The 27,296-nt window shown below is 41.4% G+C and overlaps 1 protein-coding gene across 1 annotated transcript in view; it reads right to left on the bottom strand.

Annotated features, from left to right (window-relative positions):
- The window catches only part of adgra1b (adhesion G protein-coupled receptor A1b), a 414,503-nt gene that overhangs the window by 40,128 nt on the left and 347,079 nt on the right, over window positions 1–27,296 (bottom strand). Inside the window, exon 16 of the mRNA XM_079560565.1 lies at window positions 15,991–16,114. Within this exon, the coding sequence (XP_079416691.1) occupies window positions 15,991–16,114 (124 nt within the window). The remainder of the gene's footprint in view (window positions 1–15,990; window positions 16,115–27,296) is intronic.

Raw genomic sequence — 27,296 nt, 5'->3', positions numbered from 1 at the left:
ATCGAAAAAAGTACCGTTAAGGCACCGGTACCGAAAAGCAGGTATCGCTAAAGTAGTGGTATCGAAAAAAAAAACGGTATCCAGCCTTATACCTGCCAAAGTAAGTGGCTGGACAGACTCCCACAGCGATGTTACGCACAGAAGTGGTTCCTCCCCAAGCTTAGCATCCCACAGACTGCACCACCTAGAATCATTTCCCAGACTGTGGTTATGGGGAGCGCACTTGCTGGTGTTTTCATCATTTCTGTGTCGTGGAATTTGGCTCACGCTCTTGAATACTGGTGCTAGAGCAGGATGATAAATTCAGGACATGGACAGTGTTTAACTCACTGTGGGAGAAATAGCTTGCCGTCTGTCTTGCAAGAGCTTCATAAGAAATGCGAGGCTGCGTGCCATGTTAATATTAAGAAGGCAAGAGTGAAAGGCAAGTGTCGGAGTCAACACTACTTGTAGAACACCACGCCACAGCAATATATATGGTTGCATTCTACTGTATGACATTAGCTAAGTATGAGCCCTTATTTTTACTGTGAATAATACATTTTGCGGAGGTTAACAACCAGGTTAAGCTGTTGATTTGTATTCAAATGCTAATACTGTTGAGTGGGAGTAAGCGTGCGTTTAGCGGCTGTGGAGTCAGTTACAGTTTGGCAGAGGAGGTTTTGACAGCTGTGACATGCAGACCGGCTCCTCACAGACCTCCCTGTCAGGATCGCTGCTGTGGACCTGCCACGAAAAGTGAAATATGACGCGGCGCGTTCGACTGCTGGAGGAGGAGACTCTGAAGTGTAGCGCCAAACAGACGGGTGACAGAAGAGCGCAGGTACTGGAGTCTTCACACAGTATGGACAGGGAAGTGGAGATGGTTGAGGCAGAGAGTGGCAGCGGGTTCAGTGAAGGTTACACTTTGAGGATTGTGAGTCAAATTATACTGTCAGCTGGAGGTATGGGACAGACAGGAACGGTATTCAGTGCATCAAATAAGACATAAAATCACTATACTTGGTGGGAATCCTTCAAATTGAACTTGGGGAGCAATTGTTATCTGGTGTTTGAAACATCTTCCTGTTCTCTAAAGTGTTTCTGTATTCTTCCAGCATGTGTCCCTGCATTCAGGGGAAAGGCTGTTTGAGTAGCAATGTTAGTTTTAAGCCTTTGCTCCTATAGTTAGGGAATGTAAGATTAATGCTTGTGCTTTCAAATGAGGATACTGAAACCCTGCTTGGATCATCTAATTTTTTTATATGTTCTTACCTGAGCTTAGACGAGTTGATGTGTACCTGTCTGTTCTTTGTGCGTGCGCTGAAATGTTGTCAGCATTTAGCCTCTCCCAGCAAAGGTATAGCTCCAAACTGGGGTGAAGTTAGAAGCTACCAAGCTGTTCCACGTTTCCCCTATTTAAATACAGTTACGTGAAACGTTACACGATCCAAGTCTAGCTACACAAAATTAAACATGTTGATTTTCTAAGTGGATAAAAAGGGGCACTATATTGTGAGGCGTAATAACACCTGGAGTGCTTCGTCGTCCGTGCAGTAATATCGTCGACCCTAACCCTAAACCTTTGATGAAAAAATTATTGCAAATGTTCCGCCATTTTATGTTTTTCATTTAAAAAGATTATTTTTTATGGATAAAAATTGACGATAATTTCTGCAAAAAAATCAAAAAAAAAAAAAAAAAGGATGGAGGAGATGCATGTTTAAATTTATGGTTTAATTCCGTTGGCATAATAGTCACAAAGATCTCTTGTTTAGTTTTTGAATGAGCTAATAATAAGTGAAAAAAGTCTTTTGCCTTGTTTTTTTGGTTCAAAGCTCAATGAATCCGACTAGGAATTAGATATTAAAAATCCCTGTGAAAAAAAAAACCCTTCAAAACATTGTTACGTCCAAGACTGGGAAATGTGGAGTCTGTGGAGCTACTAAAATGGGAAGGTTGTTGCCTGAGTGGAACGAAAACCTCATTTTGAGAAAACCAGCCCAAAGGTTATGTATCGTGTTTGCATGCACAAGTACATTTATCCAGTCTTTTGTAGCGGGTTTCGTTTCTCCCACAAGGGAAATGACCTTATTTGGATTATAGCGTGATCTTAGGCACCCTATCGTGGATATAAAATATGTCAATATTTATGAATTAACCTTGTTTTTTGGGGTCGCTATGTCAGGGTTACTTCCTTGATATCTCCAGCTCCCTCGAGGTCAAAACGTTATAAATTAAGCACCGTACAGTGTAAGCTTTGTCTGTTTTATCCATGCGCATCCAAGCGCTTTGAGTGCCTCATGTAGAGACCATTTACCATTTTTGGTTTTAAAAAGAGACGCGGCAGGTGAAAACATTAATTTTTCAGGCCAATGGAGATGTGTTTTGCTGGTTTCTTCATTGACGTCTTAAAGGAACAGGCCACCATTTTTCCATACTGAGATATGTTCTTACCTGAGCTTAGACGAGTTGATACGTACCTGGTCTGTGTGCGTGCCCGTGGAAGAGCTTGGTAGCTTCTAACTTCACCCCCGTTTGGAGCTATAGGAATACATTGGGAGAGGCCAAATGCTAACAACATCTTTGTTCGTTTTGCGTGACTGAGGGCACGCACAATGACCAGACAGGTACGCGTCTAAGCTCAGGCATGAACATATTTCAGTATGTAAAAATGGTGGCCTGTGGGGGTATTATGCAAAATCGACTTTTTCAAGCTTTACATCATGTTATTATGTCATTCCCTCATTAAAAACATGCCTGAAGTGTTGCCTTGGCACATTCACGTATTTTTGAGTAATCTGTAAAAACTCTGATGGCGGCCATTTTAGGGATAGGTTTGCCTGAGTCCTCCTAGGAACGCCCCCACCTCCTGGAGACGCCTCCGAGCTTTCGTCACCAGCCAAATAACCAACCACTGCTCCTCAGCAGAACCCCCTCCCCACTGATGCCACAGACAGCGTGTGGAGGGGGCGTGTCGGAAAGAGTCAGAGGCTCTTAAAGAGACAGAGGCCTATTTCAAGACATTCGCTACAGCCATTTTGAGAGAGCAATTTTATACAAGGCAGTTATTCTAATTTACTGCATTTACAGACCAACAGACGGTTTGGTCATCATTGTAGTGTGATATAGACTGGTGCTATGTGATTGAAAAAAGCATAATACCCCCTCTTTAAGACGTCAATGAAGAAACCAGCAAAACACATCCACATTGACCATCACCTGAAAAAATCTATGCTTTCACCTGCCGTGTCTCTTTTTGAAACCAAAAATGCTAAACGGTCTCTACATTAGGCATAATACATAACGGTCTCAAGGACCCACTCACCCATTCACACTCTCAATACACCAATGTACGCAGACACTGGACGCAAGGTGAGTGAAGTGTCTTGCCCGAGGTCAGAATGACAGTGTGCGCACGCAAGAACTGGGATTTGGAACAACTACCTCTCGGTTATAGGACGAACCCCGCTACACAACAAAGAGTGCAAATAACTATTATACAACTATTAAATGGATACTTTTAATTGCCACGAGGGAAACGAGGGAAAAGCAAATAAACAGCACTAGTTCCGCTACCATACACGACTGAGACACCTCTGGCGACAAGTCAGTTTCTAATTGCCACTGACTCCGGGATCAGCCGCAGTGGAACCGAGTAACTTTGGTGCCTTCAGTGAGCTTGCTTCAGAGTTCCGTGTGACTGTCAATTGAGTCGTTTTGGAGCTGAGCGAAAAACGTCCTTCATCTTCCTCTGACATCAGCCAACAGGTTATCTTGTCATGTCGGAGCGATGACGGATAAAACAACTCTGTAAGGCAATAAACCAACTGAATTTGAAAAAAAACAAAGCGCAGGTATCCACATAGTCTCGCGCTTACCCGAGGACCGCGAAGGAAAGGGAGTTCAAGATGATATTAATCCCATTTACAAAACCCCTAATTAGTCATTTGCACTCTAATTTTATCACATTCTGCATATAAATCATCCTGTTCCTGCCTGCAAAATAACTGGAGAACATTTCCCACCATTTACTTTTTGCATATACTGTACATTTTAACTAAAACAGACTAACTATGAGCAATTATATGTCCTCTGTCCTTTCTTCATCAGGACTATATTCCCTCCTTATGTGCAAAGGCAGTAGCAGTGGTAGTGCAGTACATCTCTGTCTGCGCGGTGCAGCTGAGGTGAGGAGCCAGTGGAAGATTCTCTGTTTCGTGCTCACAACCCGAACCGGCCCGACTATCAATCACCTTCAGCACAAATCCACACGGAGCTTTTTGGCCTTCCAACCATCTCCATCTCCCTGACACTCATTTTAACACATAGCTACCTCAAAACCTAAAATAGAGCTGTACGTACTTCCTGTAGCAAGTCTTTCAATAAGAGGAATAACACCTTAAAGTAAGCTGAGATTTGAAGAATTTCAAAGTGTCAAAAAGCCAAACAGAGGATTGTGTGTATGCGCCATAGCCAGCTCCTGGTTTTGGCTTCTTCTTATAACAAATATGTAGACTGACAATATCAGGGTAGTGCAATATTTACATAGCATAACATATCCATAAGGCACATAATAAGGGATAGGGCCTTATTATGTTAAAGGCCCTATACCAGATTGTTTTGCGAACAAACAATGAAAGAGGAGCCACAAAATTAAAAGGATGTGTCCAAACTCATTCCTATAAGACACAAAACTGTTTACATTGACTCAGCTCAAAGTGTGAAAATGCTGCACAATAACAATGAATGCTTATTTTTACAGTCATTCCTTCTGCTGTCAGCAAACTCCTTACCATCTGGTGTCTCTGTTTCTGGGTCGCTACCTATTTCTTGCAAAACCTAAATCATCAATGCAGAGACACTCTCAAAAGATTGTTTTAAGTCCCATGTGCATGATATGGTTACTAATTCAAATCATATCAAGTACTTTTGTATAGCCCCAGTGGCGTAGCAAGGGTACCAAGCAAGAATGTCGGTAGGGGGCCCTCCGGCGCCGCCCTGTGTACTGCGCACTGGGAGAGAGGACGTCATTTGGGCAGGAGCTGGTCACCTGACAACTCCCATAATGCAGTTCTCTGCACAAGCTTCCCTCTGAACAGAAGGATGAGGTTCTTTGGGTCACGGTGATTGTTACAATAAACTGGTTTTACCAGGGTTCGTACAGATTTTCTCTGGAGGTTTTCCAGGACTTTCCATGACTTTTCCATGACCCTTAACAACATTTCCAGGACCCCAATGCCATCATTTTATTAGCCACATTTATTATTCGGCGTACGTATTCATCAGCACTACATCATCAGTTTGGGATTTTTTATATTAGGCCTACTGTAGTCAAGACCAAAACTATACTACTATTATAAAATATAATCTAGTGGAGCCATGAGTAAAAAGTCTGTCCACTGCTCATTATAAGTTTACATTAGGGAACCATGACTCACGAAATCATGCATCAGGATGGGGATGAACAGCGCCAGAGAGCAATGGTGGAGAGATGGTGTAATTGCAGCACCAAAGTTAATAGGAAGACTGTCAATATCAAGCATTTGATGCAAGCTTATAGATAACAGATTAGTGTGTGGGGGCCCTTGACTGTTGGGGGCCCCAGGCAGCTGCCTGCCTTGCCTAATGGCAAGCTACGCCTCTGAATAGCCCAATATCACTACAGGAGCTGCTTCAACCAAACATCATAACAGTGAAACAAATAACCAATGTCCAAATAAAAAGCTTTAAACCTAAAACAAAATGCATGTGAATCTGGATTTTAAAGCAGTACTAAGTAACTCTTCCCCCTAGAGGCCATAAGCGCAACTGCAGGTGTAGTAGCAAGTTACGATTTTTTAATTTATTAATTGTCTTGGAGAGTAAATACTACGCTGACAGGAAAGGCAAAAGGGAGAGAGGGTTACTGTGCATCCAATTATACAACGGAAATATTTTTTTTCACTCAAACTTGGCTGTAAATACTGTTTAAAGTGACGTTAGCCCGCAGTTAGCTTTGCCCGTTAGCATGTTAGCTTCTTCTTCGTGATTACATTAGTGTGTATTGCTTTCTCCGCACCGGGGGCAGTCAAGTTGCAAACATGGTTTTCTGGCCAGAGACAGATGAAAGACCCGCCAATCATCCCATAAACACTTGTATTACCCCCACAGGGACTACGGAAAGGATTTATTAAGGTAAATAAGTTACTTTGTACTGCTTTAAAACAGAAATTGCAACAAAAAAATCTTGATTCGATCTACAACCTATTACTCAAGTACATACAATATAATTCCTTTCTATTCACTGGTCTAGCACTGGTCACAACTGGGCTCTAACTGTCAACCTCCGAGTATGTGGTCTAACACTCCGCCTACTGCAAAGCCATAATCAATCATGAGCTTCCTTGTATATCCGAGACTTCACAGTGCTCGATTTTTGTAACGTTGTATCTCCGAACCGGAAATGAAACTCTTCAAATCCAACTCCACACGATGCTGTTGACAATGGCTCAGTGGAAATATCTGCAGCAGCCACCCACCACTGACCCTGAGCCACAGCAGAGGACAATGGTCCACTGAGGAGAGAGAAAGAGTGGGATTTCCAAAGCCGATACGTGAATCACGGCCTTGTTCAGAGACACTTCGGTAAAAAAGACTGTCCACTTCACACATTCGGCCTCAAAGACATCAGGAGTGGGCGTCCCATTCATTCGACTGCAAAATGGTTTTCCTCCCACCACAATGTCTCTATTCCAAATAACATTACTGGTTCAGAAAAAAATCACACCGACAATAGTGCACGTAAGCATTTCAATGTGATGATGTAACTTTACTCCTATTGAATACTTTGTAGTTTTGTGAAGGGAGCAGACTTCTGAAGAATCATCGGGTGAAGCAATAAACACTTGGATAATCCGAGCTGTTGAGATGTGATGTTCATGTCCGGCTCTTTGAAATGAACGAAACGGTTTGGTTGAATTTTTCCTCCCACTTTGATACAGACGGCAACGCGTCTTACAAGGGGCCGTGGCCTAGACAAGACGGAAGAAAAGCTCTCATGGGAATCACAGTTTTTCACACATAAAGTCAAGTCAAAATCGGGTCCATATGGATGTTTGGACAGGAGAAAAAGAGGGGGAAAAAGAGTGTGTGAAGCTTTCACTTTAGATCCATGGTTGGCGTCCGTTTTTTAAACTATTTATTGACCCGCTCCTCTCCATGCCTCTTGTATCTTTATTTAAAACATATTCATAATCCATCATTTGCTAGTAATGGGAGGAAAGTTTATTCTATTTTTCCTTTATGTTTTCCAAAACAAAGAATAGAACGGACAATGCTAACCAGCTAGCAACGAGCTGAACAATTTGCTGCGAAAAAAAATCATCCATATGGACCCAATTTTGACTTGACTTTATCAGTGCGTGTGTTGCCTTTAAGGTAGTTTATTCTTTAAAAAAATATTTCAAGTAATTTCATGACTTTAAAATGTTGCAATAATTGATACATTATTCATTTTTCATGGATTTCTATAATTCAAAGCAGTACTAAGTAGCTCTTGCCCCTAGAGGTCATAAGCGCAACTGCAGGTGTCATAGCAAGTTGCGATTTTTTTAACTTATTAATTGCCTGTGAGATTAAATACTACGCTGACAGAAAAGGCGAAGGGACAGAGGGATATTGTACATCCAATTACACAATGGAAATAAGTTTTTTCACTCAAACTTGGCTGTAAATACTGTTTAGGTGGCGCTAGCCCGCAGTTAGCTTTGCCCGCTTCTTCTTCGTGATTCTATTAGTGTGTATTGGTGGCTCTGGTCCGGTGGCAGTCAAGTTGCAGTTGTGGTTTTCTGGCCAGAGACACCAGGGGGAGATGAAAGACCCTCCAATCATCCCATAAACACTTGTATTACCCCCATAGGGACTACGAAAAGGATGTATTAAAGTGAACAAGTTACTTAAAATTGCTTTAGTAAAACAATATTATCGCTAAAAGCTAATTCAGGTATCGCGGCCCCGATTCCCGAGTGTTAGCAGAAGCTATGCTACATGCTACAGGCAGTGAGATTCGCATCAGTTGACATCCACCCTGAAAACATTAATAAGGCAATGCTGTTAGTTTGTATATTGTTTTATCAATGCGTTGAGCTTTCTATGTCAGTATCATAAATATATGCAGTTTAACAGGATGAGTGCACTTTATTTTTGTCTCTCCATCAGCTGTTTACTGAGACACTATGTACTGCATGTGTTACAGTTTTCACCATCCAGTAAAGGGAAAATACAAGCTACTACAGTCTCCTCGGTTTCTTTGCTGGTGGTTTAACTCAGCGTGTGATACATATGTTTATAGTCTGCCAGAAAACGTCTAGAAAGAGGGAGCATTTTCAATTCTCATGAGAGGTTGTATGACACGTTGCCGTCTGTATCTATCCCTAATTGCTACTGTGTGTGGTTCGCCCAAACTCGTGGGAGGAATGATTTACTGTGAGGAGGGTCCCAGACTAAAATTGGACTAAAACTAAATTAAAAGTTTTTCATGAGACTAAAACTATGACTAAAACTACTACTACTACTACTACTACTACTAAACTACAAATGACAGTCTGAAAGAGACTCATATCATGAAAATTCTCTGCTATAGGAGTCGCTCTGAGCTTTATCATGTGGAGCAGCTCCATGAAGCAGAGGAACAAGGTTAACCCCTTAACTCCGACCTGAACCGAGCACTTTTTCTCCAGCTTTACCCCAATCTAAAAGCTTCTTGAAAAAAGGTGTGAAAATAGCAACAAAACTGAGACAAAAACAAGGATGAAAATGTGAAAAAAGTGAGAAAAAAGTGACGACAAAGTGACAAAAAACGGACAAAAAATTGACAAAAAAGTGAGAAAAAATTGACGAAAAAGTGCGAATAATTTGACGAAAAAGTGACAAAAAAGTCACGAAAATTTGACAAAAATTACCCAACAAAAAAAGGGATGAAAAAAAATCTGATAATGTGAGGAAAAAGATCAATTTAGTTTTGTAGGTCTTGGCTTTCAAATGAGGTGTTACACTGGCCTACAGGATTTGGGTAGAGCTGAACTGGAGAACACGCTCTCAGTTCAGGCGGGAGTTAAGAGGTTAAATATGATTGTAATGAATATTATCAATGCAAAGTCAACTAAATTAGTCATAAATTTAGTCGACTAAATTGACATGCAATTTTAGTCGACTAAAACCAGACTAAAATTGAAAAGATTTTTTCGACTAAATCTCGACTAAAATTACATTACATTTTAGTCAAAAGACTAAGACTAAAGCTAAATTAAAATTTGTTGTCAAAATAACACTGATAGATATAGATAAGATCCATATAGATAAGAAACCATCATAAGTGAGGCCAATGCGATATTGACAGTACGTGCCTTAAAAATGACACACTCGAGAGCACCGCCATACTTACGAATGACCTCGAGTTCAATTCCAAAAAAAGGTTTTCGTGAATTCCAGCATTTGTGACATTGCGCAACGGCGTAAAAGCTCAGATGCTAATAACTGGATTCCACTTCTCCGCAGCTCCTGGGCCCCGAGGCCAGACACTTCAACAGACACTAATGAAAACACATGGCACCGTTTCTCACAAAAGTCGGCATTTTCAACAACTCGATATTAAACGCGGCGCAGACACGACTCAATTTGTCCAAAAAAAGAAAAAAATCAAGACAAAGCATCTCTTGCCGATCGCCGCCGACGCTAATGACCGTATCTGACGCTAAAACGCTCTCCACTCCACTGTCCATCAACTCGCTCCGGGCCGAATCAAAATGAATTATACATGCGACCGGGGAGAAGTTGTTCTCAAATTTCAGATGAGTTTTTTTTTTTTTTTTTTTTTTCCTCTTCTTTCTACGAGACACGGACCGCATCACATTTTTCATCCTTTGTCCGTTCGTGTTTTCTTGCTCCATTTCTCATTATCTCCAAAACAGCTGAGAGAGTGCGGATGGCTGCTTACAAGCCAAAAGCGCGAAGGCACATTTGTTACTCAGGGAAAGCGGGGGATGAGGTCTGATGGAAGCTGAGAAAGTAAAAACAAGGGAATGGAAGGCAAGTTTAAAGGAACAGGTCACCGTTTTTCCATACTGAGATGTGTTCTTACCTGAGCCTAGACGAGTTGATGCGTACCTGTCTGGTCTTTGTGCCCGTGGAAGAGCGTGGTAGCTTCCAACTTCACCCCCCGTTTGGAGCTATAGGAATACACTGGTAGAGGCCAAATGCTGACAACATCTTTGGTCGTTTTGCGTGACTGAGGGCACGCACAAAGACCAGACAGGTACGCATCAACTCGTCCAAGCTCAGGTAAGAACATATCTCAGTATGGAAAAATGGTGAACTATTGCTTTAACCCCTTAACTCCTACCTGAACCGAGTACATTTTCTCCAGTTTGGCTTTACCCCAATCCAAAAGCTTCTGGAAAAAAAGGTGTGAAAATAGCGACAGAACTGAGATGAAAACAATGATGAAGATGTGACAAAAAAGTGAGAAAACTTTGACAAAAAAGTGACGAAAAAATGACAAAAATGTGACAAAAAATGACAAAAAAATGACAAAAAATGACAAAAAATGACAAAAAATGTGACAAAAAATGACAAAAAAATTAGTTTAAAAAAAGACAAAAAATGTGACAAAAATGTGACAAAAAATGACAAAAAAAATGACAAAAAATGTGACAAAAATGTGACAAAAAAAGAAAAAAAATGAAAAAAAAAATTATTTAAAAAAAAAGACAATGTGACAAAAATGTGACAAAAAAATACAAAAAAATTAGTGAAAAAATGACCAAAAATGTGACAAAAAAAGACAAAAAAATAATTACAAAATGAGTTGAATACCCCCCCCAAAAAAGATGGAAAAAAATCTGATGACGTGAGGAAAAAGATCCATTGAGATGAGTTTTGTAGATCTTAGCTTTCAAATGAGGTGTTACACTGGCCTACAGGAGTTGGGTAAAGCTAAACTGGAGAAAATGCTCTCGGTTCAGTTGGGAGTTAAGAGGTTAAAAAGAGTGAGATTGAAAAAAAAAAAAAAAAGCCAATGTCAAAAATTGATTGCACGGACGTAATTTCTTTGTAGTGTTTTGTGTATGCTCTTTGTCGTACTGGAGTTTTCATTCATAAAGAAGAGCTGTTTTTTCATCTGGACTGATTTATTTGTGAGTTTATAGGTCTTGCTTTATCACATATTTGTATCATGAGCAACCCTCAAGAGTGCCAAAATAAATACATAATTAAAATACAACAGGTATTCGGTTGGAAACGCAGGGGTGTCAGTCTACACAGAAAAAAGATAAGTCCTTTGGGTTTAGAGTAGTTTAGTGACAATGGTGCCAAAAACAACAAAATCCAAGGCACAAAGGACTTCGCCTTTTCTGTGTCGCCTGCAAAAAGATTAGTCGATTAAGAGACGGGTATGAAAATGGCTAATGCTTGCAGTCAGCAGTCTGTGAGAATCACTGGTTACAACAGCAGCTACAAAGGGAAAGCATTTACCATTAAGGAAATGAAAAGGTGTGGGCCTACACTATGCATGTTACAGAGGCCTGTCTAATCCCTCCTGCGGTAAATCACCGGCCGACTGACGTCACATTTTAGTACCAGCCTGATTGCTTATGATGAAGGGGGAAGAGGCTAAATCAGCGCCAGCTCTGAGGGGTTAATACCTGAAACCCAGTCAGATGCAGAGCTGAGCAGGGCTGAGTACGAACGAGGGGGAAGAGAGAGTGTTGGGGAAGTGTGGGGTTGATATAGTGTAAAACATACCATGCATTCATAGAGTTATAGTTTACAGTTTGATATGTGTAACCTTGTTTCTACAGTTGACACAGTAATGTATCAAAGCAAATCAAATCAGATGAACAGAGTGAGGTAGACCTCTGTTTCCAGATCATTATTACTTCCTCTGTTTACAAATGATGAAAGAATGGTCAAAACAATTGTATTTCTTTTCTTTTTCTTATACTGTATATCAGACACTCATGCATTGACAAGCACTCATGCATTGACAAGCACAATAAGTGGTTCAGGTGTGAGCTGCTGTTATTGTTAAGTCTTCATAACACTGTATGAAAGTAGTCAGTATGTATCAGTTGGTGAGCGTAGGAAACATCGAACGTCGATACTGTTCGCTTTTTCTGCTCTGAAACATTGATATTCCACGTACCAGTGCTTTCGCAAAAATGTCACATAAATATTGATTTGGCTGAAAACACAGCCGTTCTCTCTCTACCCACATTGCATTCTCACTAGTCTGTTCATGAAATAATGTGGGCTTCAGCTGCTAAATGTAAAATCAAACCATAAAAAGACTGAAACTTTTAAGCCCAGAAATTCTCCTCCAACAGCTTAATGCTGGTTTGCAGACATTGCTGGTTAGAGGCCACTCATGAATAACATCGAATATGGCGCTAAAGGGTCCTGCTAATGGACTGCAACAAATTTAAACGAGACAAATCAAAGCAAGCTCAAGACACTGGGACCTGCCAATTCATCCCAAACGTTCTGTTATTATTAAAGGGCCACAAAAAATTAAAACCAAAACTTTACCACCTTTTACCAAACAATCACAGAGCGGCAAGTGCAAGGATAAAGAGGCACATGCGGCTCTAACACCACAGATTCCTGACATTGCAGAAGAGCAATAATACATGCGTTTGTGAAAAAACAAAATACCGTAAATTCTCTAATACTGGCCTGTATTCCATTAGCGGCCGGGTCTCTAACAGTGGCTGGGTTTGCGGCTGGCGGAGGCAAATTAAAGCCGGTCTCTGAAACAGGCCGGGGCTATTATTAGAAACTATAGCGGTAGAAATATTCCCCATGTTAGGAATTTGTCTCATACTCGTGTAAATGAAAACTCACGTGCAGGAAGTAAACAAACGGGAACCCGGGCCGAGGGGGACGCTGCGGAGGAGCTGATCCGAGCGTAACTTTGACACAGATTTAGCCACTTTTCAAACCTCCTGTGACTATATTTGGAAACAGGGCAAACAACAAAGGTTGTGTGACCCTCCAGGGTTTTAATAAAGTCACCATCGCGTCTTCAAAACACGTCCAGCTGCTCCGTGTGCAGGTCAGTCCCACGCCTCAAAATAACTCCTCCGATCAGCGCGAGCGTCTCGTCTTCTCTCGGGTCAGTCTCATGATCGATCACAAACACAAACGCTCCGTCTAAACTGAACTTTACACAAGATAACAACAAATAATCCGGTCCGCGGTAAAAACGAAACAGAAACCTGCAGTGACATTGATGTCAATGTTCCGCTAACAGCAACGAAACACTTCCTGTTGTCCCTTCAAAATAAAAGGCGTCAATGTTCCAGCTACTGGGAGAGGGTTTGAAATGTTAATTAATTAATGAACCTAATATTTTAGGTGCAAATGGACACAAATCTCGTTTTTCTTCATTTTCCTGGTCGTCCGTTTTGCTCAAATAGAAATAAAGGCCTGTCTCTAATTGTGGCCTGGTTCCAATAAAGGCCTGGTCCTAGATGCCCTTGAGTAAATAAAGGCCCCGGCCTATATTAGAGCATTTACGGTAGTCTGAATTAGCTTGAAATGACAGCATTGGCTACAACAGCAGTAAGCTGACATGAATCATCATCATTATTATCATCAATACCAAACCAGGTCAAAACTACACTAATATCTCTCTAAGACAGGACACAATCCTGAATATCTGTGAATAAGTGCATTCAATCTCTTTCTCGCAGTATACTGAATGCAGGAGTGAGCATCCTGTCTTGCAAATGTATTTTACCACAACACACGAAACAATATGCGTAATACTGGCAACTCAACACGTGCCACCCACCAACGGCCTGAAGCCACGCAGTAGGAGTCGGACAATGGCCAAAAGTGGATGGATTGCATTTACAGGAGCATGAATCATCCTCTGCGTGATGACACTTAAGAGAAAAGAGACCACTTCCACACAACATACAGGTCAAGACATACAAGCGAAGCATGAACAACAGAAACCATTTGCCGGTCAAAGCTCGGTCGATGCGGCACTGCCCTTACACCTCAATACACAATCTTAATGAATTTCACAGACGGCTTAAGGGGAGTCAGACAGAGAGAAAGGGTGAATGATACCCGTCATGCAAGTGAGGAATTCTGTGAGACCTTGATGATTAGATAAATATAAAAGAGGCAAGGGGGTCGCAAGATGATATTAAGACTATTTTTAACAGCAACAGAGTGAAATTAAAGGAACAGGCCATCGTTTTTCTATACTGAGATATGTTCTTACCTGAGCTTAGACGAGTTGATGCATACCTGTCTGGTCTTTGCGCGTGCCCTCAGTCACGCAAAACGCCTAAAGATGTTGTAAGCATTTGGCCTCTCCCAATGTATTCCTATAGCTCCAAAACGGGGGTGAAGTTGGAAGCTACCAAGCTCTTCCACGGGCACGCGCAAAGACCAGACAGGTACGTATCAACTCATCTAAGCTCAGGTAAGAACATATCACAGTATGGAAGAACTGTGTGCCCTCAGTCACGCACAAAGACCAAAGATGTTGTTAGCATTTGGCCTCTCCCAGTATATTCCTATAGCTCCAAACAGGGTGAAGTTAGAAGCGACTAAGCTCTTCCACGGGCACGCACAAAGACCAGACAGGTACACATCAACTCGTCTAAGCTCAGGTAAGAACATATCTCCGTATGGAAAAACAGTGGCCTGTTCCTTTAAGCCAAAATCAAAATACACCACAGTATCCACACTAGCATCATTAAACCAGATTTTAAATGTTCAAATTATTCTAAATGCTAAATAAATTTTACAGAAGTGGGTCAGGACTTGTTGGTTGAGGGATTTTGCTAAAGACTAACCCACATCTAAACTATTAGAGTGATAAAACAGTCGATTAAACAAAAACAGGGTTAAAAGAACCAAAACCGGGCTGAGCGAAGCGAGAAAACGTAAATTGAATTAAAGCACTAATTGGCAAAGATGTTGATGCCAGGAGACCAACACTTACAAGATAATGCCATGTTTATAATCGGGCTGCACGTTTTCAAGTTTTCCATTAACCGTTAACCGAGGCCCTTATCGGTTAATACTCGGTTAACCATTAGTGCGCTAACGCTAACGCTATCAGTACAAAACATGCTCCCAATGGCCAGCTCAACACAGAACATGCCATGACTACAGTGGGGAATCAAACAATGGATTTGAATGAGAACCTAACCAAAAATGTGAACTAACGTTGAGAAATTACTTCAATCCGTTGGTGACTTGTGGTGTTTAAGGCAGTGTTAATTTCGTCGACTAAAATATTTAGTCTTAATTTTAGTCAAAGTGATATTTTTGACGACTAAAATTGGACTAAAACTAAATTAAAAGTTTTTCATGAGACTAAAACTATGACTAAAATGTCCAGATATTTTAGTCGACTAAAATAAGACTAAATAAAAATGAAAGGGAGAGACTAAAATCATCCAAACTTCTATTGACTGTCTGAAAGAGCCTCAGATCATGTAAATTCACTGCCAAAGGATCAGCTCTGAGCTTTATCATGTGGAGCAGCTCCATGAAGCAGAGGAACAAGATTAAATATGATTATAATGAATATTAAAAATGCAAAGTCGACAAAAATTGTCTTAAATTTAGTCGACTAAATTTACTTGCAATTTTAGTCGACTAAAACTAGACTAAAATTGAAGATATTTTTTTGACTAAATCTCGACTAAAATTGAATTACATTTTCGTCAAAAGACTAAGACTGAAACTAAATTAAAAATGTTGTCAAAATTAACACTGGTTTAAGGAAAAACTGTACACAGGACCAATTCTGACCAAAAATTGCAACCAGCCAATACAACTCACCGCACGGATGAAAAGCGCAGAAAGCTTTTATTTATTAAGCCACAGTGGATCGTTTCATGGCATGACCTTCTCCTTGAGTTTATAACGCCTCAATACAAGATCATAATCAATTGAGCAGAACGTTTAGAAAGCGCTGGAAACATGACAAAGGGGTACGCTCACCGCCTGGCAGATGATGGGGTACTTGATTCGGTTGATGCCTCCAGCGAACACCGCGAAGGTCAGCGCCGTGTGGAAGCAGAAGTTCAGCAGCATGTGCCATCCTTTTCGACTGATCCGGATCGCGCTGGAAAAAACAACAGTGAAGAGTGTTTAGAAAAATACAAATAATGTAAGAAACAGCCGATATGAACCGAGTCCTCTGGCTCTGGGTGAGAACAGGAAAGATACACAGTGTTCAGTGTGATTGGGCTTTTGAAGGGAGCGGACATGACGCACCGCCGGCATGAGTCAACGGAGAGTTCAGAAATATAAAGTACACAGATGAAAAAAAAAAATCCTTTAAAAGTGCATTACAGTGCACTAAAGGGGCTAGATCCAAGCTAGCCATTTATACTCACTACTGCCACCTCAGGTCATACGTGTAACTGCACCTTCTATATTAAAGAGGAGGTATTATGCTTTTTTCAATCACATAGCACCAGTCTATAGCACACTACAATGATGACGAAACCTTCTGTTGGTCTGTAAATGCAGTAAATTAGAATAACTGCCTTGTATAAAATTGCTCTCTCAAAATGGCTGTAGTGAATGTCTTGAAATAGGCCTCTGTCTCTTTAAGAACCTGTGACCCTTTCCGACACGCCCCCTCCACCCGCTGTCTGTGGCATCAGTGGGGAGGGGGTTCTGCTGAGGAGCAGTGACTGGTTACTCGGCTGGTGACGAAAGCACGGAGGCGTCTCCAGGAGGTGGGGGCGTTCCTAGGAGGACTCAGGCAAACCTATCCCTAAAATGGCCGCCATCAGAGTTTTTACAGATTACTCAAAAATGCGTGAATGTGCCAAGGCAACACTTCAGGCATGTTTTTAATGAGGGAATGACATAATAACATGATGTAATATACACCCCCCCCCCCCCCCTTTAAAGCATAATTCCATGTGTTCATAATTGCTGCCTTCTGTGAGAGTCAGCAATGTTTCAAAGCGAAAGAAAAAACTAAATACAAAAAAAGTGTTTACAAACCTTTGATGGGTTTGGCAAATTAGTGCGTATTTGCCTTTTAATGACCAGGACTTTTGTAGCTCTTTTTTTATATCATCACCAAGAAAATACTGAACAAATCCAGAATCATTTACAGTCTGCATTCTGTGTTCGGGTTATGTTTAGTCATTTTCAGTGTGTGCCCTTTTGCCATGTAATTGCCTCACTTTTGAAAAGATACCTCGCTATGTTTATTCTACCACTATGCTATTGTTACCGTTCTATAAAGTGCCGCCGTATTTTGCTGACTTTAATGTCCCATAGGGGGATGAATGCTGTATCACTCACCTGCCGGGCTCATTCTGCACGTATTCTATACACACAGTTTAATGCACCGTTTGTGCACGGTGCGGATCTCTCACAAGACCACCAAGTTCACAGGTTCGCACCGCACATAAGTAAATACTAGTCAACAAAAAAAGGCCACTCCATCGCTGCTCCTTTCTGCCGCTTCCATCACAAATCCACAGGACCCAAACGCAGCGATGGTTTTCTTCTTCCAGGGGGAAACTTATTGTCCTCCTCATCCTCTGAGAGCTCCTCTGAAGCCATGTATCTCTTATTGCTTACATTAGCCAAGTTAGCACAGGTTTGTGGCTGATTTGATTCTAAAATTCAACAGGTTGTCTTCCCTGGCTGGGGCCGGACTTCCTGTTTGGTCCCTGGGCTTGTTCAGAGAATGAGGCAAAAGTAGACTCCTCGTAGATTCCTTCCATATAGCGCCGTACGTCCTTGATCAGGGGCGGACTGGCCATATGTCCATTCTGGAAGAGCACAGAAGGGCCACTGGCTCTAGGGCCACCAGTCCCGCCTCAACCGAGCTTTACCCAAATCTAAAAGCTAAAAAGAAAAGCATCAAAATAGCGAGAAAAAGAGGATGAAAAGTCAACAAAAACGTGAGAAAAACACAACAAAAAATGATGGAAAAAATGATTAAAAAAACAACAAAAATATGACAAAAATGTGGCGACGTGACAAAAAGTTTCCGTCACTTTTGTAGGTCTTAGCTTTCAAATGAGGCGTTACATTGTTGCTCTCCAGTCAAGAAGCTTTTAAATTTGGGTGAAGCCCAGTATAAAAAAAACATGAATCTAAAAGGAATTCCGTGGAGTATGGTGTGCCACAAGGCTCAATTTTGGGACCATTATTATTTATTATTTATATTAATGATTTTTTCTGTTTCTACGACCACCTTTCCCGTTCTTTTTGCTGATGATTCCAATCAAAAAAATAATAATAAAAAGCCGAACTGGGGAAAATGCACTCATTAATGTTAAGGCGGGTGGTAAGAGGTTAAAATATGTATTTGTGGAAGTGCACAATTACGCTAATTTGGGCCAGGCTGGTCAGAGTCCAGGGCTGTTTTTCAGTCCCAGTCCGCCCCTGTCCTTGATAACCAGATCTGCACTGTGCGGGGCCAATGTGAGCCACCAACATTGATCTGAATGAGTTTTGATTTCTTGCGGAGGCTGCATTGAATCCGTTCAGGATTGAGCGTGAGCCTGGGGTTGAATACAGCCGACTCAGCACGGAACACTCAAACATTTCAAATAACCATTCATGCAAATATATTCTATCTCCACTCTGCTATTTCAGTGATTTACCACAGCAGCAGAGCAATCAACCACCGAAAAGCCCAGCCGATTAGCCGCTTCACTAGTTGTTGTCAAGCTTGTTGGATCGATTTGATATTTCCAAATCTACTGACACTTATTTTAAAATCATAAAAAAGGCAATTCTCCACATTCACAAACATAGACGTTTATAGTAATTGGAGCATAGCAAAAGGGCAGAAAGTCTCAGTTCGAGGGCACACTTTGGCCAATTTATTGTAGCACACTCTGCAGCGCTGACCTTCACAGACACCTTCCAACACGCTTTAAGCAAACCAATTTAAAATAACAATGTTTCCGGGTGAGGATATGCAACAAATCAATATTAAGTGCTTCAGATATACATTTTATTTTACAGGCCAACGCGTTCTCTCTGCACATGTAACTCAATGTTCTGGCCGAGAGTTGTTGTGGTTGAAAATGTTGCCCAACATCGATTCTGGACTGTTCATTATTTATGTATTGACCAAGTCTTTGGTTATAGAGCAACTACGTGTACTTGCACATGCTAAGGCGCTTTGAGTGCCTAATGTACCGGTCAAAAGTTTGGAAACACTTTATATGTATTCGCTTTTCTTTATAATACACACTATTTGCATTATAGAATTATCGTTAAAGATATTAACCCCTTAACTCCCACCTGAACCGAGCACATTTTCTCCAGTTTGGCTTTACCCCAGTCCAAAAGCTTCTGGAAAAAAGCTGTGAAAAAACAACAAATCTGAGACGAAAACAATGATGGAAATGTGACAAAAAAGTGACAAAACATTGACAAAAAAGTGGCAAAAATGTCACAAAAATGTCACAAGAAATGGACAAAAAATGGACAAAAAATACAAAAATGTGACAAAAATGTGATAAAAATGAGACAAAAAAATGACAAAAATGTGATAAAATGTGACAAAAAATGACAAAAAATTTGATAAAGAATTGACGAAAAAATTACAAAAATCTGACAAAGACAAAAATCTGACAAAATTTGACCAAAAAAAAGACAAAAATTTGACACAAAAAAAGACAAAAATGTGACAAAAAATGACAAAAAAAATGACAAAAAAGTTACAAAAATGAGTTGAATACCCAACAAAAAAATCTGATAACGTGAGGAAAAAGATCCTCTCGGTTCAGGCGGGAGTTAAGAGGTTAAACTATGAATGAACAAGTGGAATTATGTAGGAAACAAAAAAAAAAGGGTGAAATAACTCAAAATATGATTTATATTTTAAATTCATCAAAATTGCCACCTTTAATTCTTGGCATTTTCTCAATGAGCTTCATAAGGTCACCTCTGCAACTCCTTGAGAAAATGTCAAAAGTGTGCAAAGCAGTAATCAGAGCAAAAGAGGACTATTTTGAAGAATCAATTTCAATTTTTTTTTGTTTAAAACATAATTCCATATGTGTTCAGTTAGAATTTACAATGTAAATAGTCCAATATATATAAAAAAAGAAATCTTTCCCCCAAATAGCTGAAATGTTACTGTATGTTTGTTCATATTGAAAGCGGAATATATAAGGGAAAGCCAGTCTTAGGCCCTGTCCCAATACCAATTTTTATTTTAAATGTAGAGTGGGTACCCAACTGGTATCTGGTAAGTTTTATGTTTTTATACATCCTCAGTTTTGTTGAAGTGAAAAGTTGAAATTGAATTTTATATGAATGATTGCACAGAAAAAGTATTGAAATTGTTAGCATAATGTCCGTAAATACTGAATCAAATCATCGTAGCGCTTCGTCAGATATTTATGCTTATTTCCAAGTAACAGAGCAAACCTTGATTGTCTTTTCACAAATACAGCATTACAAAAGTTTGAATATTTCATTAAAATACTTAATGCACCCCTGACACCTTTCATGTTGTTCCGTGTTCAATCTACCTTTGTGTCCTCTTTCATATTCCAAGGACACTGTAGTACTTGGTGGCTTTGAAGGCACGAGGGTATATGAAAATGTCTTCAAGCTGCGCCAATGGAAGACCTTCAATAACAAAGTGTGCGTCTGAATCCACTTATTGAAAAACGGCGTTGGGGGGGGTTGACTGAGCCCGCAGCAGAGCACTTAACCCACATTGCTCCTCGCCATTCAGCGGGTACAGCGAGGCGAGGGGAGAAGTAGGTCGCACAAAGCCAACGTGTTTGTCAGCTGGCGACAATTAACGCCACATCTATTCTTTTAATTACAGGGCCGCGTCACATCACGGAGGTTTAATTATGAAGACAGTGCAGCGGAGCCGTCTCTCAAATCACTCTCTTAACGACCGGAATGGAGAGGAGGGACACGGAGTTTTAGGCATTAATGTCAGCCATGGCGCTAACTAGGCATAGTCCGGTTGTCCAGGGGAAATAGTCAAGCGTCAGTATAACCCACATACAGACTCATTATGGAGTAAAAAATTATACATAAATCATTTTAATTAGAACAATAAAGATTTTCTTTCCAATACAGAGATTTCACTGTAACCAGGTCGCTGCTTTACTTAGTTATCTCAGTGGTTCTAAACTTGTGGGTTGGGGGGAACCATTTCCGGGCAAATTTCAATGTTTATGAGTCTACAGGAGGGAGGTGGACCGGCTGGCGTCCTGGTGCAGCCACAACAATCCGGAGCTGAACGCCCAGAAGACAGTGGAGATGATCGTGGACTTCAGGAAAGACACAGCCCCACCGTCCACCCTCACCCTGACAGACTCTCCCACCCCCATCTCCATCGTGGACTCCTTCCGTTTCCTGGGCACCACCATCACCCAGGACCTCAAATGGGAGCCAACCATCAGCTCCCTCATGAAGAAAGCCCAGCAGAGGATGTTCTTCCTGCGGCAGCTGAGGAAACTTAAGCTGCCGACCAAGATGCTGGTGCAGTTCCACACGGCCATCATCGAGTCCATCCTCACCTCCTCCATCACCGTGTGGTACCCCAACACTACAGACCGGGACAAGCACTGATTGGCTGCGAGCTCCCATCTCTCCAAGTCCTGTTCACCTTCAGGACCCGGAGGCGTGTGGGTCGGATCACTGCTGACCCTTCTCATCCTGGACACAGACTATTCACCCCCCTCCCCTCAGGCAGGAGGCTACGGTCCATCAAGATCCCGCCACTTGAACAGTTTTTTCTCTACTGCCGTCAGACTGTAATCTGCTCTATTGCACTATGTGGTATGTCCACATTTAGATCCGCTGCTATCATTTATCACTTTAAAACTTTATATCACTTCATACACCTACACAATATGTAAGTCCAATCCCGTTGCTCTATGTCAATTGTTGTTGTCTTACCATATTTTACTTCTTGTTTTTTTATCTCATGTATTTCAATATTCTTTATGTATGCCCCTAAAGCCTTATAGGTAAAAGTTTTATAGCTTATTTTTATCTAAACTCTGTGTTATATGTTTTTTATGTTTAATGTTGCACGTCTCCACCGAGAAAAAAGTTTGTGAACCTATTTACAAACAACGGTAATATAAACTATTCTGATTCTGATTTATCTTCTATAAAATGATAGAAATGTCTGAATCGATAAAAAAAAAAAAGACTGTTGTTTTGGTCATAATTTCAGCTTTATAGGTTTACCGTAAATGTTCTAATATAGGCCGGGGCCTTTATTTACTCAAGGGCATCTAGGACCAGGCCTTTATTGGAACCAGGCCACAATTAGAGACAGGCTTTTATTTCTATTTGAGCAAAACGGACGACCAGGAAAATAAAGAAAAACGAGATTTGTGTCCATTTGCACCTAAAATATTAGATTCATTTATTAATTAACATTTCAAACCCTCTCCCAGCGGCTGGAACATTGACGCCTTTTATTTTGTCGGGACAACAGGTGTTTCGTTGCTTTTAGCGGAGCATTGACATCAATGTCACTGCAGGTTTCTATTTCGTTTTTACCGCGGACCGGATTATTTGTTGTTATCTTGTGAGTTTAGACAGAGCGTTTGTGTTTGTGATCGATCATGAGACTGACCCGAGAGAAGACGAGACGCTCGCGCTGATCGGAGGAGTTATTTTGAGGCGTGGGACTGACCTGCACACGGAGCAGCTGGACGTGCTTTGAAGACGCGATGGTGACTTTATTAAAACCCTGGAGGGGTTTCCACAAATAGAATATAAATCTGTGTCAAAGTTACGCTTGGATCAGCTCCACTCCGCATCGGCCTGGGTTTCTGTTTGTTTACTTCCTGCACGTGAGTTATCATTTACACTCGTATGAGACAAATTCCTAACTTGGGGAATATTTCTACCGCTATAGGTTCTAATAATAGCCCCGGCCTGTTTTAGAGACCGGCTTTAACTTGCCTCCGCCAGCCGCGAACCCGGCCACTGTTAGAGACCCGGCCACTAATGGAATACAGGCCAGTATTAGAGAATTTACGGTATGTATGTTCAGAGTGTGAGTGGGGGACAACGGATGGAAATGGCGTGGTGTGTTTACATGCATGTGTCCATGTATGTTCATTTATGTTCATGCACTGTCCCGACCAAATAAACATCCACATGATTTAAGTCAAGTCCAGTTAATCAAACCAGATGGATTTTCGTAACAAATCATAGCCTACATAATAAGTTATATAATATACAGACCTCACATTCCTTTAGCTGTCTTCTCTCAAATGTGAAAGCCCTTGAATATGAAGTTGCAATAATGTATTTCTAAAATACAAAGCCCTTTCGCTGTAAGGTATGCAACAATTTACTTGACTTTTGTCAGCAGTATGCCCACAATTTTCGCAGAGACAACTTCTGTCAGATTTAAGCATTCCATCAAAGCTCATGTCGCTATTTGAAATCACATTACCTTGCACTGGAGATCTCCTGTCTCCAAAATGGAGGAGAGGTACCCAGGCAGCACGTGAGCCTACTGTAGATGAGAGCTACAGCAGTGAGCTATGACCATGTCTGGGCCTGCCCTGCTGTAAGGAGGAGAGGGGGAGCGGGAAAGAGAGCTTGCTTCTGCTGCGGTGGACCAGCACTGGACTCCATCCAACAGTAGGCCATAAATCAGGCGCACTGTGGCGGCTCTGTGGAGGGTTTTCATAGGCTCTGCTCTGGGCTTTCATTGGGTCAAGTACATTAACCCAGCAACCCCTCACACCCCCCATCTCCCAGAAGATCATGGGAAATAGTGTCCCGTCCCCATAACCGCTGTCTGGCAGGATGTATGGACAGTACATTAGCACTTATTACACGGGGAGTGCCGGCCTGACGGGATCATGTACCGTAACGAAGTAACTGAAAATGAGAAGGAAAACCATCTGAGACGGGTCAACCAAGAGCGAACACTGAAGAAACAAATAAATCGAAACAGCTGGACATTTCTTGCCGTGGACGACCGACGGATTGACCAAATCACTTCTCCAAGGCCACAGTTTGCACAAGATGGGCGATAACAGGACAACACTGCTAAAATTCTAGCTCAATTAAACAGGAATTCTCAGACTCCAATGTCAAAAATAACTACAGAGGTGAGAATTCCTGTTTAAGAAGACGTTGAAGAACAAAAAAGAACAATTTAGACCAGCCGTTCTCTACATAAGTGGGTCGTGGAACCGTTTTCAGTGGGTCACAAGCCTTTCCCAGAAAAAAACATACATTTTAATATTTATGTACAGACAAAGTAAAGAATCACTACTTGAGTTTGTTAAACTGACTTTTATTGGTTGTTTTCATCATTATGTTATATTGTTATTTAATGCTTATTTAACAAATTTTTTTGAGGAAAAGACAATTAATTACGTAATATTGTACAAGTCCAAGTAGTAGTGCTTTAGTCATGGCTAGGCCTGTCACAATAACAATTTTGAAGTTCGATATATTGAGGCGAACGATATTATTGAATCCAACGATATTAGATACTGTCAACTCTCAGGCATAAACATGACAGTAAACCTTTGTTCTAAAAGTACATCATCATATTCTAAAACACCACACAAGCTGCAATAAACATGGAACATAATATAAAGCAATTTGCTTCAGTTAGAAATCAAAGTTTTACAAACATAAAAATGGAGGGAAATGCTAATAAATATACAGACGATAAATATCGAGCCCAAAAATTCATTGTTTAACTGTTATTTATTGAACGAATATAGTAATTATCATGACAGCCCTAGTCACGACCTGTCATCCCAGAGAGATTGTATGGGTCCCGAACCACTGATTTAGACGATGCCTTTGAAATACTAACCAGTGCCACACCAAGTACCACACCAAGTACTATGACTTGAACAACGAAAACCCTTGTACTAGAAGTGCGTGCTTGCTTCAAGCAGAAAAGGTCATGCTAACAACATTTGCTAGAGCTTGCTGCCTGCACCAGGTACAGCCACTTAGAAAGGCAATTACTTTTTGGGCATTTTCTTAGGAACTCCCAACCAATGTCTGGGTCCCTGGTCGCACCTAACAGGTTGAAGAATGGGTACGGTAACCAAAATCCAACTCAGATTTGATATACCTTTCCATTAGCCTGGCTAACACCAGACTAAAATCACAAGTGATATTTAGTCTGGGGACCACCAATTCATTTTCTCGTAGGAGAGGTGTGGTTTACGATCGTCCATACTCGTTTATTGGGCGATACGAAAAAGAAAAAAAAAAGTCTATCATGCGTCTGCACGTAGCCATAGCCAATCGTATCATCGTATGAGATGACGTATGACGTACCCGCTGTAAATTTTTGAGCTTAATTATTTAGAACAAGGTATAAAGCTTGATCAAAAAATACCATTGTGTCTGCTGCTGTCATGTTGGATCCGTAAATAAACTACAAGCTTCCGTATATCGAATAGCGCGTCATCGTTTTGCCGTCCCACCTCGCTCTGTGATTGGTTCCCAAATCCATGCGAAAATTTCGGCCATGGTCCCCAGGCTGTTGTGCAGTTCGAAATAATTCGAGCGCACACAGCAGCCTGGTGTTAGCCAGGTTACCTTTCCATACATGATTTGAAAGAACTGAGATGACTGGCTTATCCAAAAAAACAGGAAACTGTTAATACAAACAGCCGGCATCAAGAAGCCTCAGTCAGCAGCCACCATGCGGTTTATTCCATCTTTCATTCATCACACTCATGCACTGGAGCCCTCTCTCTTTGCCTCCATATTGGCTGGTAAACTCGTGCATTTGTAACAGCGTCGCTGCGCGGAGGTGTGAAAATGAAATGCGCTCCAAACTACAAACTGCTGTAACTCGTTCTCAGACAGCTCTCTCTCGCGCTGATGGAGTTTAGCGCTCGGTCCCGACTCTGAACACATCCCGGCTTCCCTACTGTCAGTCAGAGCCACGCAGCAGCACACAGGAACTGAACGAACATGTGTTTTAGGAGACGCACGGAGCCGTCTGCAGGGGCTGAGGGGGTGGAGGGAGATCTGCCATTCACTGTGCAGAGAGAGAGAGAGGGGGGTCTGTAGTCATACTGTAACTGTAAGACACTGGGTTCTGTTAGGCCATGTTTTTATCATCATTTGTTTATTTGGCCGCACCAGATTGTGACCACGGGCTACTTTCCATCTGTTCTCCTCTCCTCCCCCACACCATACAATGAAACAGGAGGGAAGGTACAGGGACGGCGACAGGATTCGAACGGCCAACCTTTGGATTGGATCGACAAACCCCTATGCAACTGTGCCATTGCTGCCCGGCACTTTTCGGGCAAGCTTTGTTCATCTACAAAGTTCAAATGTGTTCTGTACTAACTTCTCTGTGTCTTGGCGGTTTATTGCAGATGCTCCGGTTTCCCCCATCAACTGAAAACATGCACAATCATCCAGCTCTATTCTCCTGAACAAGCCTTTTGCATAAGATCTCATGAGATCAGGCGCTGCACTGGAGCTTTCTACTGCTCCTGACAGGCTGCACCAACAGTATTGGAGGCTGCGGGTCCAATATAGAATACATAGTGGATAATAAAGGGCTAGGATTAGGGTTAGGGTTACACCAAAATTTGCATCCAAATCTCAAAGCATATTGACTGGAGAGCTTACAGCCTATATGCCAGTGTGATACCTAATTTGAAAGCCAAGACCTTTTAGTTTTGAAAAATATGCCCCCTATATAGCCCCCTGATCAGGTGGGATGGCAGGTAAGAGATTAACTCATAATTCAAAACCAAAATGGTAAGGAAATAAGGAAATAAACATAGAACCACTTATCAGCTGACTATTCCCATTTGTCAGATCACATTGACAGCAGAGCACGGCTAATGCTCTATTTACCACGACCACATATAGCTCTGTGCTTCAAAGGAAGTGACCTCCCTCTCTCCTGGTGCAGCTGAATTTTTTTCACTTTTTCAGTGAATTATTTGCCTTTTTCAGCGAACCACGTTGTTTTTCTGGATTCTTTTGTACGTCTTTACCGTGTTTTTGTGGAGGTTTGGTGGATTTGTTTACTTTGAGAGTCCAAAATGGTCCTGAAGAAAGCAGCTTTTTGAAGGTAAACAAACTGCTAGCTTATCAGCTAAACCCATTTGAGATCTACAAACATCTTCTTCTGAGACACTGAACAGTGAAGAGGCACCAAGAGCCCCCACACCTGCAGCACGGAGGAGGCGTCACAAGAGGAGCTACAGGAAACAACAAAAGGGACCAACGAGGAGATGGTGATAGACTGTGGAGGGAGCTGTGCAGGAGGAAGAGGAAGGACGAGGTGGAGCTGACCAGTG

The sequence above is a fragment of the Gobius niger genome (genome assembly GCF_951799975.1).
Source record: "Gobius niger genome assembly, chromosome: 7".
In the NCBI taxonomy this organism is placed as follows: Eukaryota; Metazoa; Chordata; class Actinopteri; order Gobiiformes; family Gobiidae; genus Gobius; species Gobius niger.
The sequence above is the reverse complement of the archived record's forward strand: the minus strand, read 5'-3'. Positions and strand labels throughout refer to the sequence as shown.